The following is a 16,282-nucleotide window of genomic DNA, read 5'->3' as shown; positions in this document are numbered from 1 at the left end:
CCGAAGTTAGTGGGTTCTACCCGTAACGACCACTGTGGCTTTGCCCCCAAGTATAAAGATAGTTACCTATCTGTAGTTGACTTTTAACTAAACCTATTATGTAACAGTATTTTCATTTCCAATGGATGAAGTTAAACTAAACAAGAAATTCTAAACTTGTCAGTCAATTTGGTGGTTTCAGTATAGACAGTTACTTTCTGTTTAGCAGCTTAAACCTTATAAGTTGTGATTTATTAGTGTCAGAGTCTCCGGTTAGTTTAGGATTTGGGTTATAATATCTTTAAAGCTTTTTGAATGATCTCGCCTCATGAGCTAACTTTTGGGGCTGAGAATTGTTCAAGACCATATAAAGAGAACTTATACCCTCAACCAATATGGGGCCTTGAGTTATGACAAAAGGGGTTGCTCAAGTGGTAAATATCCTCCACCTTCAACTACGGTTGCGGTTTCGAGTCACCAAAGCAAAAACATGGGAGCTCCTACAGAGGGGTTAAAAAAATGACCTTAGTGTTATGTTATCCATACTTCAAATATCTAACCATGGGTGTTCCGGGAAGGTGATGGGGTGTTAGATTCTGAACGGATGTTTGCCGAATTATATGTCTCGATGTAAGCAGGGTGAACACATAAATAAGAAGATTAAAGAAGTCGACAGGCTCCTGGGGCAGAGCATATTTCCTGATGCTTCGTTGGTTGATATGATGCCTCAGAGGGGAAATATATTGCCAACAGCCTCATTAGTGGGAGAAACTGCTCAAAGAAGTTTGGAGGTAGTATGGGAGTATTTGAATGTACAACGGGATAATTGGTATTTATGGAACGGGGTGTGGGTAAAACATCCATCCTGGTAGAAATCAATAATCGACTTTTGAGGGAGAGCACAACTTTTGATCATGTCATTTGGGTCACGGCATCTGAGGATTTAAATGTCAAAAAATTGCAAAAGGATATTGCTAGAGAAGTAGGTTTATCTTTTAATGATGAAGATGATGAAATGACAAGAGCAGCTCAATTACTTGAAGCCTTTTTGCGAAAATTTCGATTTGTTTTAGTTATAGATGACTTGTGGGAAGCATTTCCTTTTGAGGTCATAGGAATCCCATTCCCAGGTGCGTTATGCAAGGTGACAATACCTACCAGATCCACGACGGTTTGTCGTGTCATGGAAACAATGAGAGAGATTGAAGTTAGTGTGCTTTTTGAAGAAGAAGCATGGAGCCTCTTTAAACAAAAGGTCGGTGACGAGGTGCTAGCATCTCCAAGATTACAAGCTGTTGCCAAGAATGTGTCGAAGGAGTGTGGAGCTGTCCCACAAGCTATTGTAACAGTTGGTCGGGCTTTAAGTGTCACGACCCAACCCCGTGGGCCGCGACTGGCGCCCTACTTGGGCACCCAAACGGACATACAAACAAAGTCATCATAGCAAAGCTTAACACGGATTTCAAATTCATCATTTTTAAACATAGTTGAGAATGAATATTTTCTTGCGCGATTGCGCGTACAAAACATCATATCAGAATCAGAAGAGGCGGCGGAATATACCTCGCCGAACATATGCACATATATCAAAAAGCCGGCAAGGCTATCAAATATGTCAAAAGCCGACTAGGCTATCAAATGGCGCAACGGCCCAAAACACATATACAAATGCACGCCGACAAGGCTGCCATAACGAATAGAATCATACAAACACATCGGAACAGAAGTAGGCACACACACCCACAAATACGTCTACAGACCTCTAAACAGACAAACCGAATCATATGGTGGGACAGGGCCCCGCCGTACCCCTGAACAAATACATATATACATAGCGAACAAATATATACCAAAATGTATGCTCTGAAATGAGAAGAGCACTCCAAACAGCAGAAGGGGATGTCCTAAACTGGTGAATCACCAAACTGTGCGTCTGTACCTGCGGGCATGAAATGCAGCCCCCGAAGAAAGGGGGTCAGTACGAAATATGTACTGAGTATGCAAAGCAGAATATACAGAAAACAAACCTGAGACATAAACGAAACAGAAGTGCCGAACATAAGTGCAAATCCAATCATATCAAAATGTTTAGTTTCAAATATGTAAGTCATGCGTAGGGTACAGAAGAATATAGTCGCCCGCCCGTCGATGGCGCCATAACACAGCATAACACCAGAAAGGTTTCAAATCTCCGTATCCCCGTCACATATCACATCACCGCATAACGCCATACACAGCATAACACCAAATATAAGTGGAACCCGACCCTCTTTTGCGAGTAGCTCGGTGAACCATAAACACAGCATAACTCCGGAGTATAACAAAGTGCGCACGACAATAGAACCGGCCCGGGACTCGGCGAAAGAAATAACAGAATGCACGAATAGAGTCGTGAGTAGTCATATGCATAAAATCATTATCATAAATTCAAACATAAGCAAAATGATCATATTTGAAAATCGAAATAATAGTCATACTAAATTCTTTCAAAGATTCTCCGGATTTCATAAAGGAAAGTCGCGGGACCCACGGGTGGGTATTTACCCGAGTCGGGCCCGCCTATGGAAAACATACATATCATATGTCATAGACTTCTACAAAAATATTAGAGTAATCCGAGCATGTTTGTGAAAGATATGGCATTCCAAAAATTACGAACTTCTTTAAAGTGAACCCTTTTTATGCAAAATTCGGAAAACGATTATTTCAAAGACATAAGGGTTCATATTTCATCAAATCATACATAAGAGTGCCAAAGAACATATACGGATCATAACATGCTCGGATTTCGGATTTGGAGTTTCCTTAAGGCTCTAATTTAGCCTATGTAAAACTAAGACATGCCAAAAAGAAAGGAAGTTGCCTTACATACCTCGTACGCACTCCAAGATTGCCAATCTAAAGTAAATTCCAATCTACGCCTCGGGCTCCCCAAGGTCTACAAATATGCCAACGAATATCCAATCATTAGCTAAGGGCACTTAAGCCATCCATTCCAAACTAATCATTAAATTCTACGGAAAATTCGGCAGCATTTCCCCTGTAAATAGGCCATCCCGAGAATTTATCTCGCTCAAAATCAACAACAACAACCACAATAACCAACCTAACAACATCAATAATAAATTCGGAAGGCAAAATAACATTAATAGCTCTCTTTTTCATCATTCGACAACTTTCCAATTATTCAATTCAATGGCTTACTTTTAAGCCACAATATCGTTCACACATTTAATTATCAACCCAAATCCTTACCACAATATTCAAGGGCATTCTAAACAATTCACATAATATTTCTAACAATCCACAATTTCTCCAAATTTTTGGCCGAAAACAGCCCCCTTAGCCGAGAGCAGCCCTCTATTTTCTTTCCTCATTTTCAAGTCATGTTTTGTATCACAATCCACAATATATCGATGTCATTTTCACAAATATACAACTTACATCAAACGCATAATAAGACCCAAATCAGCCCACAAAATCTCAACATCATTCTTGAGTCATTAAATGCTCAATTCCACCTAGAATTCATAATGACGACAATTAAGACGTTAAGCGATATAAATACGATCTTCGGCATATAATAAGACCCATATTCGTCCACGCTACACACATACATATGTTAATGGTTCTCATAAATAGAGGTTACATTAAGTGCACCCAAATTCTCCAAATCAGTCCGCACATTTACCATATCAATTTTGGGACATTAAACTCTCATTTCCAACATAAAAGTCATCACAATAACCATTACGACGCTAAGCGATTTTAATTCATTCTTTGCCAAACATTTGGGGCTATACACGGCTACAATACACACATACATACATATATCGATAATTCTCATTCATTTCTTCACCTTGCAACAATCAACATACTAAATGGAATTAATTCATCACTTAGTCACAACACCCATTTACACAACTTCACACACCATACACGACCCAACTTCCAACATACTACATTTCACGATTTTCATCCATAATAACATACTATAATATGCATACAACATTTATAACACATAAAACAAGAGGAATTCTCACCTTTCTTCTTCAACTCCACAAAGGGGTTAGGGTTTGCAACCTCTCGAATGAAGGACTTGATCACTCCAACAATGCTTCCAAGCTACTTAGGGACCTCAATATAGCCTTTTTTGTGACAACCCCCTTTGGGGACCCACTACTCAAGGTATTGTCTATGCCAGGGTACTGCCCGTCCGCACCGGGGCTCGCCCCATTATCCCTCTTCACGCTGCAGCGCTACGGGGTATCGAACGCGGAACCTCTGGCTCCTTTACATTCCCCGAAGAGAATCGCCTCTTACCAATTGAGGATGAAATATTGTGCTATGACTCATCTGAGTCTCCAGTCCTTCCTGGGACGATCTTCAGAAGTTAGCCGTAACTGAACACCTCAGTCGGTTATAATAGATATAGGAATCCCGTGACGTCTTATTATCTCATTAATATACACTCTGTCATAACTCTCAGCCGAATAAGTAGTCCTGGCTGGAAGAAAATGGGCTGATTTCATTTGTCTATCAACAATACTCCGAATAGAATCATATCCGCGTAGTGCGCGGTAAGCCTATAATGAAGTTCATGCGAATCGTTCCTCGTTCCCAAACTGAAATTTCTAATTCCTGAAGCAATCTGCCGGGCCTTTGATACTCGATCTTGACTTACTGACAATTTGGGCATTGGCCAACAAACTCTGTAGTGTCCCTTTTTTTTTTTTTCATACCATCCCATCAGCATAAATTTTTAAGATCATGATACACTTTTGTGGACTCAGAATGAACAGAATGTCAAACATTATGTGCTTCGCCCAAAATTGATCATCACAGCCCTGCAACGTCGGGCACCCATAATCTGCCTCCGTATAATAATACCCCTTTCAGACGAAATTTCAAACTAAGTCTTTTCCTTACCAAGGGTTGTATCTCTGTACTGTACCAACATAGGGCTATCAAATCGGCGCTGTTTTACCTCTTCCATAATTGATGACTCAGCAATTTCTCGAACAGAAATTCCAGTATCTCCAGAATCTGTCCAACGGGCTCCAAAGCTGGCTAACTGATAAATTCCACGAACCAATTCTTCCTCATCAAACTGTACATTAGTCAAACTGCCTGTGGACTTACGGCTAAGTGCATTAGCTACCACATTGGATTTTCCGGGATGATACAGAATATCGACATTATAATCTTTCAATAATTCAAGCCATTTATGCCGCAGATTTAGCTCCCTTTTGCTTAAAATATACTGGGGCTCTTATGGTCCGTATAAACATCAGCGTGGACCCCATGTAAGTAATGCCGCCACATTCTCAAGACATGAATCCCCGCGGCTAATTCCAGATTATGTATGGGATAACTTCTCTCGTGCGATTTAAACTGCCGGGGAGCCTAGGCCATAACTTAATTGTACTGCACTAATTCATAACCTATCCCAATACCAAAAGCATCATAATAAGTAACATACCCGACTGGCCCTTGGGAAGAGATAGACTGGAGCCGAAATAATTTTTTCCTCCAGTACTGGAAACTGCATTCACACGTACCGGTTCACTGAAATTTCACGGCCTTCTAAGTTAGCTTCGTTAATAGTGCCGTAGAAGAAGCAAAGTTTTTCACAAATTTTTCTGTAATACTTGGCTAATCCCCAAAAACTGTGTATCTCGGTCTATGTCGAAGACCTAGGCCAACTTTTGATCGCTTCAATCTTGTGTGTGTCAATTATTTCTATTTATACTTACCTTACTTCGCTTTCATCTGCTCCCCCCCTTTTGGGGTTGTGCTTACACCGTACCCATGTTTTTCCTTTATAATCTATAACTTGATTACCTTCGTACGAGATCTTAACAAAATTACGAAGTGATGAAGTTCTCAATCATATAGTACAAATCCTATCTGATAGCTGGCACTCGAATAATTTAATTAATATAGCAATTTATCCTTTAAAAAATCATATCCTTCCTTCATACCCGTTCCTTATCCGTCGTTCTATTTTTCTCGATAGTCAAATTACTTAATATTCGCATGATTCATCATTCTATGCCATAGGTTTTCCTTTGCCCTGCACTATTACACTTGAGTTCATTTTCGCAAATAATTTCGTATTTTGCCGGTCGACCCTTTTTGAGGCTCTTCTTAAATAGGTTTCTTACTTTTCAATTTTCTGGCATTTTGATCTCCTTATCTTATACTCAATTACTCTCTTTTCCTTCCAAAATATCGTCGTATTAGAATCTTTCATATTCTATACTCGATAAGTACCAATACGTAGTTGGGGAGTTGATCCCATTTTCTAAGAGAGAATGAGTCCATACTTATTTATCATTAGAAAGACCTATTCGTAATAATTTGAGTTTAGTCATTCTGTCTTTCTTTATGAATTCTGAGAACCTATGGATAAAATATCTCAACCAGTAGCGAAATAAATATCAGTTCATTTCGTAACATCAGTACCATACCTTTCACTTTGTCTCATAAATTCTATTCTGTTAATGTCTCCAATATATTGCAACGCTGGCTATTAGGGTTCGCCAATCGATCGGCAAAATCATAAAGGGGGGGGGGGGGGGGTCCTATACATATATATATATCACTAACATTTCTTTTACAAAGCGTCTTCAATCATCTGTTCAAACTCATTCAAATTCTAGAGCTGCGTTGCTCTTTCTTCTTTTTCACTAATCTAATCTGTCTCAGCCCACGCGACTTTTATAAAGTTTCTAATCATTCCACATACTCTAATTCCCTTTTAGGTTACTCTAACTTTCCTATTTGTCTCTTATACCCATATCTGCGAAAATTTTTGTACATTTCCCAGGGGGTCACCCATCCCAGAATTGCTCTGGCCCTGGCACGCTTAACCTTACAACTTTAATGTTTTTAGACGCGTTAAGGCCGGTATAATTGCATCAATTTTCCCGCACAACCTTTATCACAAAATTTAAGGCAAATCGGGGTCTTACATATTTTCAAAACGTTCTCGTAGCGGGTTCCACCCCGATCTAGAGAGAATTCTTTTACTTTTCGGACTATATAGTCACCATGTCGCCCCCTGTAAATCCTCAATATTTTTCTCCTCATGCATATACATATATAATTTTAAACAATCCACAGCTTTAAGTTTTTGTTCCACAAATTCCATCTCCAATTAGTCGATGAAGACAGATAAAATACTACTGTAAAGCATTCTCCTACCACCAGCAAAAGAACACTAGAATCCGACGAACATCGCGAAATCCTTTAGTACTCAATTCACATAATTACCTCCATATTTATACATATATATATTTTTCTTTTGAGTCGTAAGCGAACCATTCAATTCCCAACTGCCTGTTATACATTTAGTATTCTTCAAATGAATCGAAACTTAATCATTGGACATTTCTGCCCTTCAACATAGGCTTTTCTGAAGCACGATGTGGTTGGAACGCATTTTGGTCCGTTTAAATGAAGTGCAAATTTGCTGCTCATAAATGCTTTCTCGGAATAAAATTTTCCGAACAAGAATGATACTTCTTACGGATGACACGGAGGGTATCTCTTAACTTTAATCCAACATAATAGATTTACCCTATCGGTATCGACTTTCAAAACACGTTAAGAACTTATATCTCATTTTCCCTCTTTATATTTCTGACAAAATTTGGGCAGAGGTTCCTCTGTATTTCTTACTATTCCAAAACCTGTACACAGGAAATACCAACCATGCCTCACAGGGCCAACACATATACGTATATATATCATCATATCACATCGGATCATAGCCACACAGGGCTAACAATTGCAAATAAAAGTACACAGATGTCGAGGCTTACCTCACATGCCCAACTCAAACGGCACCGGTGACATCTTCCTATTTATTTTTCTTTTCAATCTTCAACTTTATATTTCCATCATACTTCAAATAGCTTCCCCGACATACATCTTTCATACCATTTCTTACCTGTGTACGGTATAGCTTCCAATATCATCAGTCACTTTCTTACGTCGATACCGTCCTCCAGCTGAAATTAAAGGTTAGCAAAAAGGAATCCATTTCCTACAGCTGGCTCTATCGCACGATCTAAGATTCAAAGAAAGGAAACACCCTAAATGTCCTGTAGCCTCCTGTTTATAGGTGTGGTGCACAACACACCGATAAACAAGACCCTACGAGACACGGTTTGTAGACATCCCAAAGACAAACCGCTCTGATACCACTTCTGTCACGACCCAACCCCGTGGGCCGCGACTGGCGCCCTACTTGGGCACCCAAACGGACATACAAACAAAATCATCATAGCAAAGCTTAACACGGATTTCAAATTCATCATTTTTAAACAGAGTTGAGAATGAATATTTTCTTGCGCGATTGCGCGTACAAAACATCATATCAGAATCAGAAGAGGCGGCGGAATATACCTCGCCGAACATATGCACATATATCAAAAAGCCGGCAAGGCTATCAAATATGTCAAAAGCCGACTAGGCTATCAAATGGCGCAACGGCCCAAAACACATATACAAATGCACGCCGACAAGGCTGCCATAACGAATAGAATCATACAAACACATCGGAACAGAAGTAGGCACACACACCCACAAATACGTCTACAGACCTCTAAACAGACAAACCAAATCATATGGCGGGACAGGGCCCCGCCGTACCCCTGAACAAATACATATATACATAGCGAACAAATATATACCAAAATGTATGCTCTGAAATGAAAGAGCACTCCAAACAGCAGAAGGGGATGTCCTAAACTGGTGAATCACCAAACTGTGCGTCTGTACCTGCGGGCATGAAACGCAGCCCCCGAAGAAAGGGGGTCAGTACGAAATATGTACTGAGTATGCAAAGCAGAATATACAGAAAACAAACCTGAGACATAAACGAAACAGAAGTGCCGAACATAAGTGCAAATCCAATCATATCAAAATGTTTAGTTTCAAATATGTAAGTCATGCGTAGGGTACAGAAGAATATAGTCGCCCGCCCGTCGATGGCGCCATAACACAGCATAACACCAGAAAGGTTTCAAATCTCCGTATCCCCGTCACATATCACATCACCGCATAACGCCATACACAGCATAACACCAAATATAAGTGGAACCCGACCCTCTTTTGCGAGTAGCTCGGTGAACCATAAACACAGCATAACTCCGGAGTATAACAAAGTGCGCACGACAATAGAACCGGCCCGGGACTCGGCGAAAGGAATAACAGAATGCACGAATAGAGTCGTGAGTAGTCATATGCATAAAATCATTATCATAAATTCAAACATAAGCAAAATGATCATATTTGAAAATCGAAATAATAGTCATACTAAATTCTTTCAAAGATTCTCCGGATTTCATAAAGGAAAGTCGCGGGACCCACGGGTGGGTATTTACCCGAGTCGGGCCCGCCTATGGAAAACATACATATCATATGTCATAGACTTCTACAAAAATATTAGAGTAATCCGAGCATGTTTGTGAAAGATATGGCATTCCAAAAATTACGAACTTCTTTAAAGTGAACCCTTTTTATGCAAAATTCGGAAAACGATTATTTCAAAGACATAAGGGTTCATATTTCATCAAATCATACATAAGAGTGCCAAAGAACATATACGGATCATAACATGCTTGGATTTCGGATTTGGAATTTCCTTAAGACTCTAATTTAGCCTATGTAAAACTAAGACATGTCAAAAAGAAAGGAAGTTGCTTTACATACCTCGTACGCACTCCAAGATGGCCAATCTAAAGTAAATTCCAATCTACGCCTCGGGCTCCCCAAGGTCTACAAATATGCCAACGAATATCCAATCATTAGCTAAGGGCACTTAAGCCATCCATTCCAAACTAATCATTAAATTCTACGGAAAATTCGGCAGCATTTCCCCTGTAAATAGGCCATCCCGAGAATTTATCTCGCTCAAAATCAACAACAACAACCACAATAACCAACCTAACAACATCAATAATAAATTCGGAAGGCAAAATAACATTAATAGCTCTCTTTTTCATCATTCGACAACTTTCCAATTATTCAATTCAATGGCTTACTTTCAAGCCACAATATCGTTCACACATTTAATTATCAACCCAAATCCTTACCACAATATTCAAGGGCATTCTAAACAATTCACATAATATTTCTAACAATCCACAATTTCTCCAAATTTTTGGCCGAAAACAGCCCCCTTAGCCGAGAGCAGCCCCCTATTTTCTTTCCTCATTTTCAAGTCATGTTTTGTATCACAATCCACAATATATCGATGTCATTTTCACAAATATACAACTTACATCAAACGCATAATAAGACCCAAATCAGCCCACAAAATCTCAACATCATCCTTGAGTCATTAAATGCTCAATTCCAACTAGAATTCATAATGACGACAATTAAGACGTTAAGCGATATAAATACGATCTTCGGCATATAATAAGACTCATATTCGTCCACGCTACACACATACATATGTTAATGGTTCTCATAAATAAAGGTTACATTAGGTGCACCCAAATTCTCCAAATCAGTCCGCACATTTACCATATCAATTTTGGGACATTAAACTCTCATTTCCAACATAAAAGTCATCACAATAACCATTACGACGCTAAGCGATTTTAATTCATTCTTTGCCAAACATTTGGGGCTATACACGGCTACAATACACACATACATACATATATCGATAATTCTCATTCATTTCTTCACCTTGCAACAATCAACATACTAAATGGAATTAATTCATCACTTAGTCACAACACCCATTTACACAACTTCACACACCATACACGACCCAACTTCCAACATACTACATTTCACGATTTTCATCCATAATAACATACTATAATATGCATACAACATTTATAACACATAAAACAAGAGGAATTCTCACCTTTCTTCTTCAACTCCACAAAGGGGTTAGGGTTTGCAACCTCTCGAATGAAGGACTTGATCACTCCAACAATGCTTCCAAGCTACTTAGGGACCTCAATATAGTGGGTTTGTATCAAGGAAATAATTTTTAGAGAAGCAAAAAAATGATCTTGGATTTTCCCCTCTTGGCCGTGAGCTTCAAGTTGAAGCTCTTCAACTTGTGGCTCTATTTTTGCTAAGTATAAAATGAGGAAAGATGACTTGAAAGTCATCTTTTAGTCCCACTAAAATATCTCTACAAATCTTTGGCCCACACAATGTGTTGGACCATTTAAAATTGGCCACACAATTGTGTGGGACCACTTCATTGTACACGGCCACATGGCTCTATTTTTGCAAGATTTTTAATTCCAATTTTGTGAATTGTGGTCCCAATTTTCCCTAAGTGTTCAATGCCATCAATTTCATATATAACTTATGTCTCGAAATAAAATCAAATGGTCATAAGTCCCAGCTTCAAATTCCGGAATAGTCTTGGCCTCAAATTATCATAGTTAATCCGGGTTGTCCCAATGTATAAAAATACGAGACGTAACATTAAGAAGAGAAAATGATTTGAGGCAATGGGAAAGTGCAGTGAGTGCAATGGGAAGAATAGAAGGCATGGAGAATCAACTCTTTGCATGTCTGAGATTAGCTATGAAAGACTGAAGGATAATGTGACGCGGTCATGTTTTCTTTACTGTGCATTATACCTAGAGTATCATCATATCGAGACTGAAGAACTGATAAAATACTGGATATGGGAAGGCCTGTGGATAATCTTGGGTACGGAGAATCCAAGATGCTGCAGGGAAAGATGATACTAGATGAACTGAAAAATGTGTGCCTGCTCGAAATTGGCTGTCAGGAAGGTAGTTTGAATGAATACGTGAAGATGCATGAACTCATTAGGGATATGGCGGTAGCTCTTACAAGAGTGAGTCCACTGTTTATAATCCGAGCAGGACATGAGATTGTGTCCCACCAGTTGAGAGTGAATGGATGGTAGGCCTTGAAAGAATCTGATTAATGAGAAATGATTTGAGCTGAGTTTTGAACCGAGATGTCCTCAACTAACAACCTTGCTGTTGCAGTATAATTCGTTGTCCAAGGGCATAGTTCCTTCTCTTCTTTAACCATCTGCAAAATCTCAAAATCTGGACTTATCTTACACAGGCATCGTTTGGTTGCCTGAGTTGCTTTCTAACCTGGAAAACCTCCATGCTTTGCTTCTATGTAGTTGTTGGAACTTGCGTCACGTGCCAACAATGGAAAGGCTCAAGCAGATGAGTGTTTTGGATCTCTCTTCTACATCAATTGAGTATCCGCCGCTGGTTGGAAATGTTACTCAATTTGAAGCATCTAGATCTCTCCTACTCTACAATTTATGAATTTGATATACAAATTTTAGGAACATACAGATTTTTGGAAAATCTCTTGACTATTGGTCTATGGCAACCTCTAATGCTCGGTTTGGATTTTGTTAATGTTGTGAAACGCGCACCAACTTGACAAACCTCGAAGCCAATTTCAGCAGGGGACTTCAATTATTATGTCTTGTCAGGTCACTGGAGCACGCTCGAGAGTTTCAATTTTTGCATATGCTAACCCCAATCCTCTAAACTACCGGGAAAAAAACAGCGTAGGAATCTTTGGTATTCACATTGTTGGTTGGGAAGCCCCTTTATGGTTTCCCGGGATACTTGAGTTGGTCATTCATGAATGTTCTGGCATCATTCACTTACCAATGTTTATTATGAACGCCTCTTCCGACCTAAGACGTTGCAAAATAAAGTACTGCAATGAGATGGAATGGATTATAACTCCCCAGTGGGGTACACTTCCTAATTTAGAGTTACTAGAGATCGAGGGTCTGAGCCGACTGCAAAATATAATTCCACCAGCAGGCAGTCTTTCAACCGTTAAGGTGTTGAATGTCATTGGTTGTGATAATCTCAAGACTCTGCTATCACTCGATTTAGCGCAGCAACTCAAAATCCTTGAAGAGCTCGAGTTGGAAAGCTGTTCGATGCTGGAGGAGATAGTTACAGAAGCAGAAAATGAAGAGATCATTCAAGAGGATGGGGGTGAAGTGGTCCTCCCACGTTTGTGAAAATTAGGATTAGTTTCTATACCAAGACTGAGAAGCATATGCAGAGGTCCAATGATTTGTGATTCCTTAACGACTATCTAGGTCATAGATAGTCCAGAGCTGGAAATACTTCCCTCCTTTATGGAAATAAGTGTTATATCCCATATTTTTACACATTGGGGCAATCCGGATTAACTATGATAAGTTAGGGCCAAAACCTTTCCGGGACATGAAGTCGAGACTTTTGACCTTTGATTTTATTTTGAGACATAAGTTGTGCATGAAATTGTTGGCTTTGAACACTTAGGAAAAATTGGGACCATAATGCATAACTTTGGAAATTAAAAGTCTAGCAAAAAAAAAAGGGAAGATGTGTGGATTGAAGTGGTCTCCACACATTGTTGTGGCCAATTTTAATTGGTCCAACACATGTGTGGGCCCCAAGGACACATGGACAAAATTTAGTGGGACTTAAAAGATGACTTTCAAGTCATCTTCTTTCATTTACACTAAGCAAAATATCAAGAAGTTGAAGACAACTTCAACAACCATTCTCGGCCAAGAAACCAAGAAAACCAAATCCAAATCAAGCCACCCCAAAATTATTTCCTTGGTATAAATCAACTATTTAGAGGTCCCTAAGTAGCGTGGAAGCATTGTTGGAGCGATCAAGTCATTCATTTAAGAGATTGCAAACCCTAACCCCTTTGTGGAGTTGAAGAAGAAAGGTAAGTTTGATCTTGTTTATTGTGTTGTGAACATTTTATTCATGTTGTAGTATGCTAAAATGGATAAAAATCATGAAATATGGAATGTTGGAAGTGGGTTGTGTGATGGGTGTGCTAGCCGTGTAGTGTGGGTGTGCTTGTGTAAATGGGTGTTGTGATTGAATTGATGAATTAATTCTTATATCATGTTAGAATTGTTGTAGAGTGGGGAAGAGAATAAAAATCATCAACATATATATGTATGTGTGGATTAGCCGTGTATATAGCCTCTAATGCGTGACGAAGGATGAGTTAATATCGCTTATCGTCGATATGAATTCTAGTTTGGAAATGAGCTTTAAATGACTTAAGATTAATATTAAGATTGTGCGGGCTGATTGGAGAGTCATTGTGCGTTGACGTAATTTGTATATTTTATGAAAATCATATCGTTATATTGTGGATTGTGACGCAAAACATGACTTGAAAATGAGGAAAAATGAAAAGAGGGCTGCTCGGCTAAAGGGGACTGTTTTCGGCCAACAGTGGAAAAATTTTCGGATCGTTGGAAATATTATGTGAATTGTTTAGAATGTTCTTGAATGTTGTTAGTATGGATTTGGGTTAATAATCGAATGTACGAACGATATTGTGGCTTGAAAGTAAGCCATTGAATTGAATAATTGGAAAGTTGTCGAATGATGGAAAAGAGAGCTATTAATGTTATTTTGCCTTCTGAATTTATTATTGATGTTGCTAGGTTGGTTATTGTGGTTGTTGTTGTTGATTTTGAGCGAGATAAATTCTCGGGATGACCTATTTACAAGGGAAATGCTGCCGAATTTTCTGTAGAATTGAGAGTTAGTTTGGAATGAATAATTACTTAAGTGCCTATGGTTAACATTGGATATTCATTGGCATATTTGTAGACCTTGGGGAGCCCGAGGCGTAGATTTGGATTAGCGTTAGATTGGCTACATATGTTAATGGTTCTCATAAATAGAGGTTACATTAAGTGCACCCAAATTCTCCAAATCAGTCCGCACATTTACCATATCAATTTTGGGACATTAAACTCTCATTTCCAACATAAAAGTCATCACAATAACCATTACGACGCTAAGCGATTTTAATTCATTCTTTGCCAAACATTTGGGGCTATACACGGCTACAATACACACATACATACATATATCGATAATTCTCATTCATTTCTTCACCTTGCAACAATCAACATACTAAATGGAATTAATTCATCACTTAGTCACAACACCCATTTACACAACTTCACACACCATACACGACCCAACTTCCAACATACTACATTTCACGATTTTCATCCATAATAACATACTATAATATGCATACAACATTTATAACACATAAAACAAGAGGAATTCTCACCTTTCTTCTTCAACTCCACAAAGGGGTTAGGGTTTGCAACCTCTCGAATGAAGGACTTGATCACTCCAACAATGCTTCCAAGCTACTTAGGGACCTCAATATAGCCTTTTTTGTGACAACCCCCTTTGGGGACCCACTACTCAAGGTATTGTCTATGCCAGGGTACTGCCCGTCCGCACCGGGGCTCGCCCCATTATCCCTCTTCACGCTGCAGCGCTACGGGGTATCGAACGCGGAACCTCTGGCTCCTTTACATTCCCCGAAGAGAATCGCCTCTTACCAATTGAGGATGAAATATTGTGCTATGACTCATCTGAGTCTCCAGTCCTTCCTGGGACGATCTTCAGAAGTTAGCCGTAACTGAACACCTCAGTCGGTTATAATAGATATAGGAATCCCGTGACGTCTTATTATCTCATTAATATACACTCTGTCATAACTCTCAGCCGAATAAGTAGTCCTGGCTGGAAGAAAATGGGCTGATTTCATTTGTCTATCAACAATACTCCGAATAGAATCATATCCGCGTAGTGCGCGGTAAGCCTATAATGAAGTTCATGCGAATCGTTCCTCGTTCCCAAACTGAAATTTCTAATTCCTGAAGCAATCTGCCGGGCCTTTGATACTCGATCTTGACTTACTGACAATTTGGGCATTGGCCAACAAACTCTGTAGTGTCCCTTTTTTTTTTTTTCATACCATCCCATCAGCATAAATTTTTAAGATCATGATACACTTTTGTGGACTCAGAATGAACAGAATGTCAAACATTATGTGCTTCGCCCAAAATTGATCATCACAGCCCTGCAACGTCGGGCACCCATAATCTGCCTCCGTATAATAATACCCCTTTCAGACGAAATTTCAAACTAAGTCTTTTCCTTACCAAGGGTTGTATCTCTGTACTGTACCAACATAGGGCTATCAAATCGGCGCTGTTTTACCTCTTCCATAATTGATGACTCAGCAATTTCTCGAACAGAAATTCCAGTATCTCCAGAATCTGTCCAACGGGCTCCAAAGCTGGCTAACTGATAAATTCCACGAACCAATTCTTCCTCATCAAACTGTACATTAGTCAAACTGCCTGTGGACTTACGGCTAAGTGCATTAGCTACCACATTGGATTTTCCGGGATGATACAGAATATCGACATTATAATCTTTCAATAATTCAAGCCATT

The 16,282-nt window shown here is 39.3% G+C and overlaps 1 protein-coding gene across 1 annotated transcript; it reads left to right on the top strand.

Annotated features, from left to right (window-relative positions):
• The first annotated feature begins 814 nt into the window (after positions 1 to 814).
• Positions 815 to 7,444, top strand: LOC132637857 (probable disease resistance protein At1g52660). The gene is made up of 2 exons (XM_060354884.1): positions 815 to 1,327; positions 7,394 to 7,444. Exons 1-2 carry the CDS (start codon positions 815 to 817, stop codon positions 7,442 to 7,444), a joined length of 564 nt encoding a protein of 187 aa, XP_060210867.1.
• Positions 7,445 to 16,282: the final 8,838 nt, after the last annotated feature.

This window comes from Lycium barbarum, chromosome 4, assembly GCF_019175385.1.
Source record: "Lycium barbarum isolate Lr01 chromosome 4, ASM1917538v2, whole genome shotgun sequence".
Lineage (NCBI taxonomy): Eukaryota > Viridiplantae > Streptophyta > Magnoliopsida > Solanales > Solanaceae > Lycium > Lycium barbarum.
This window is presented reverse-complemented; position numbering and strand designations above follow the sequence as displayed.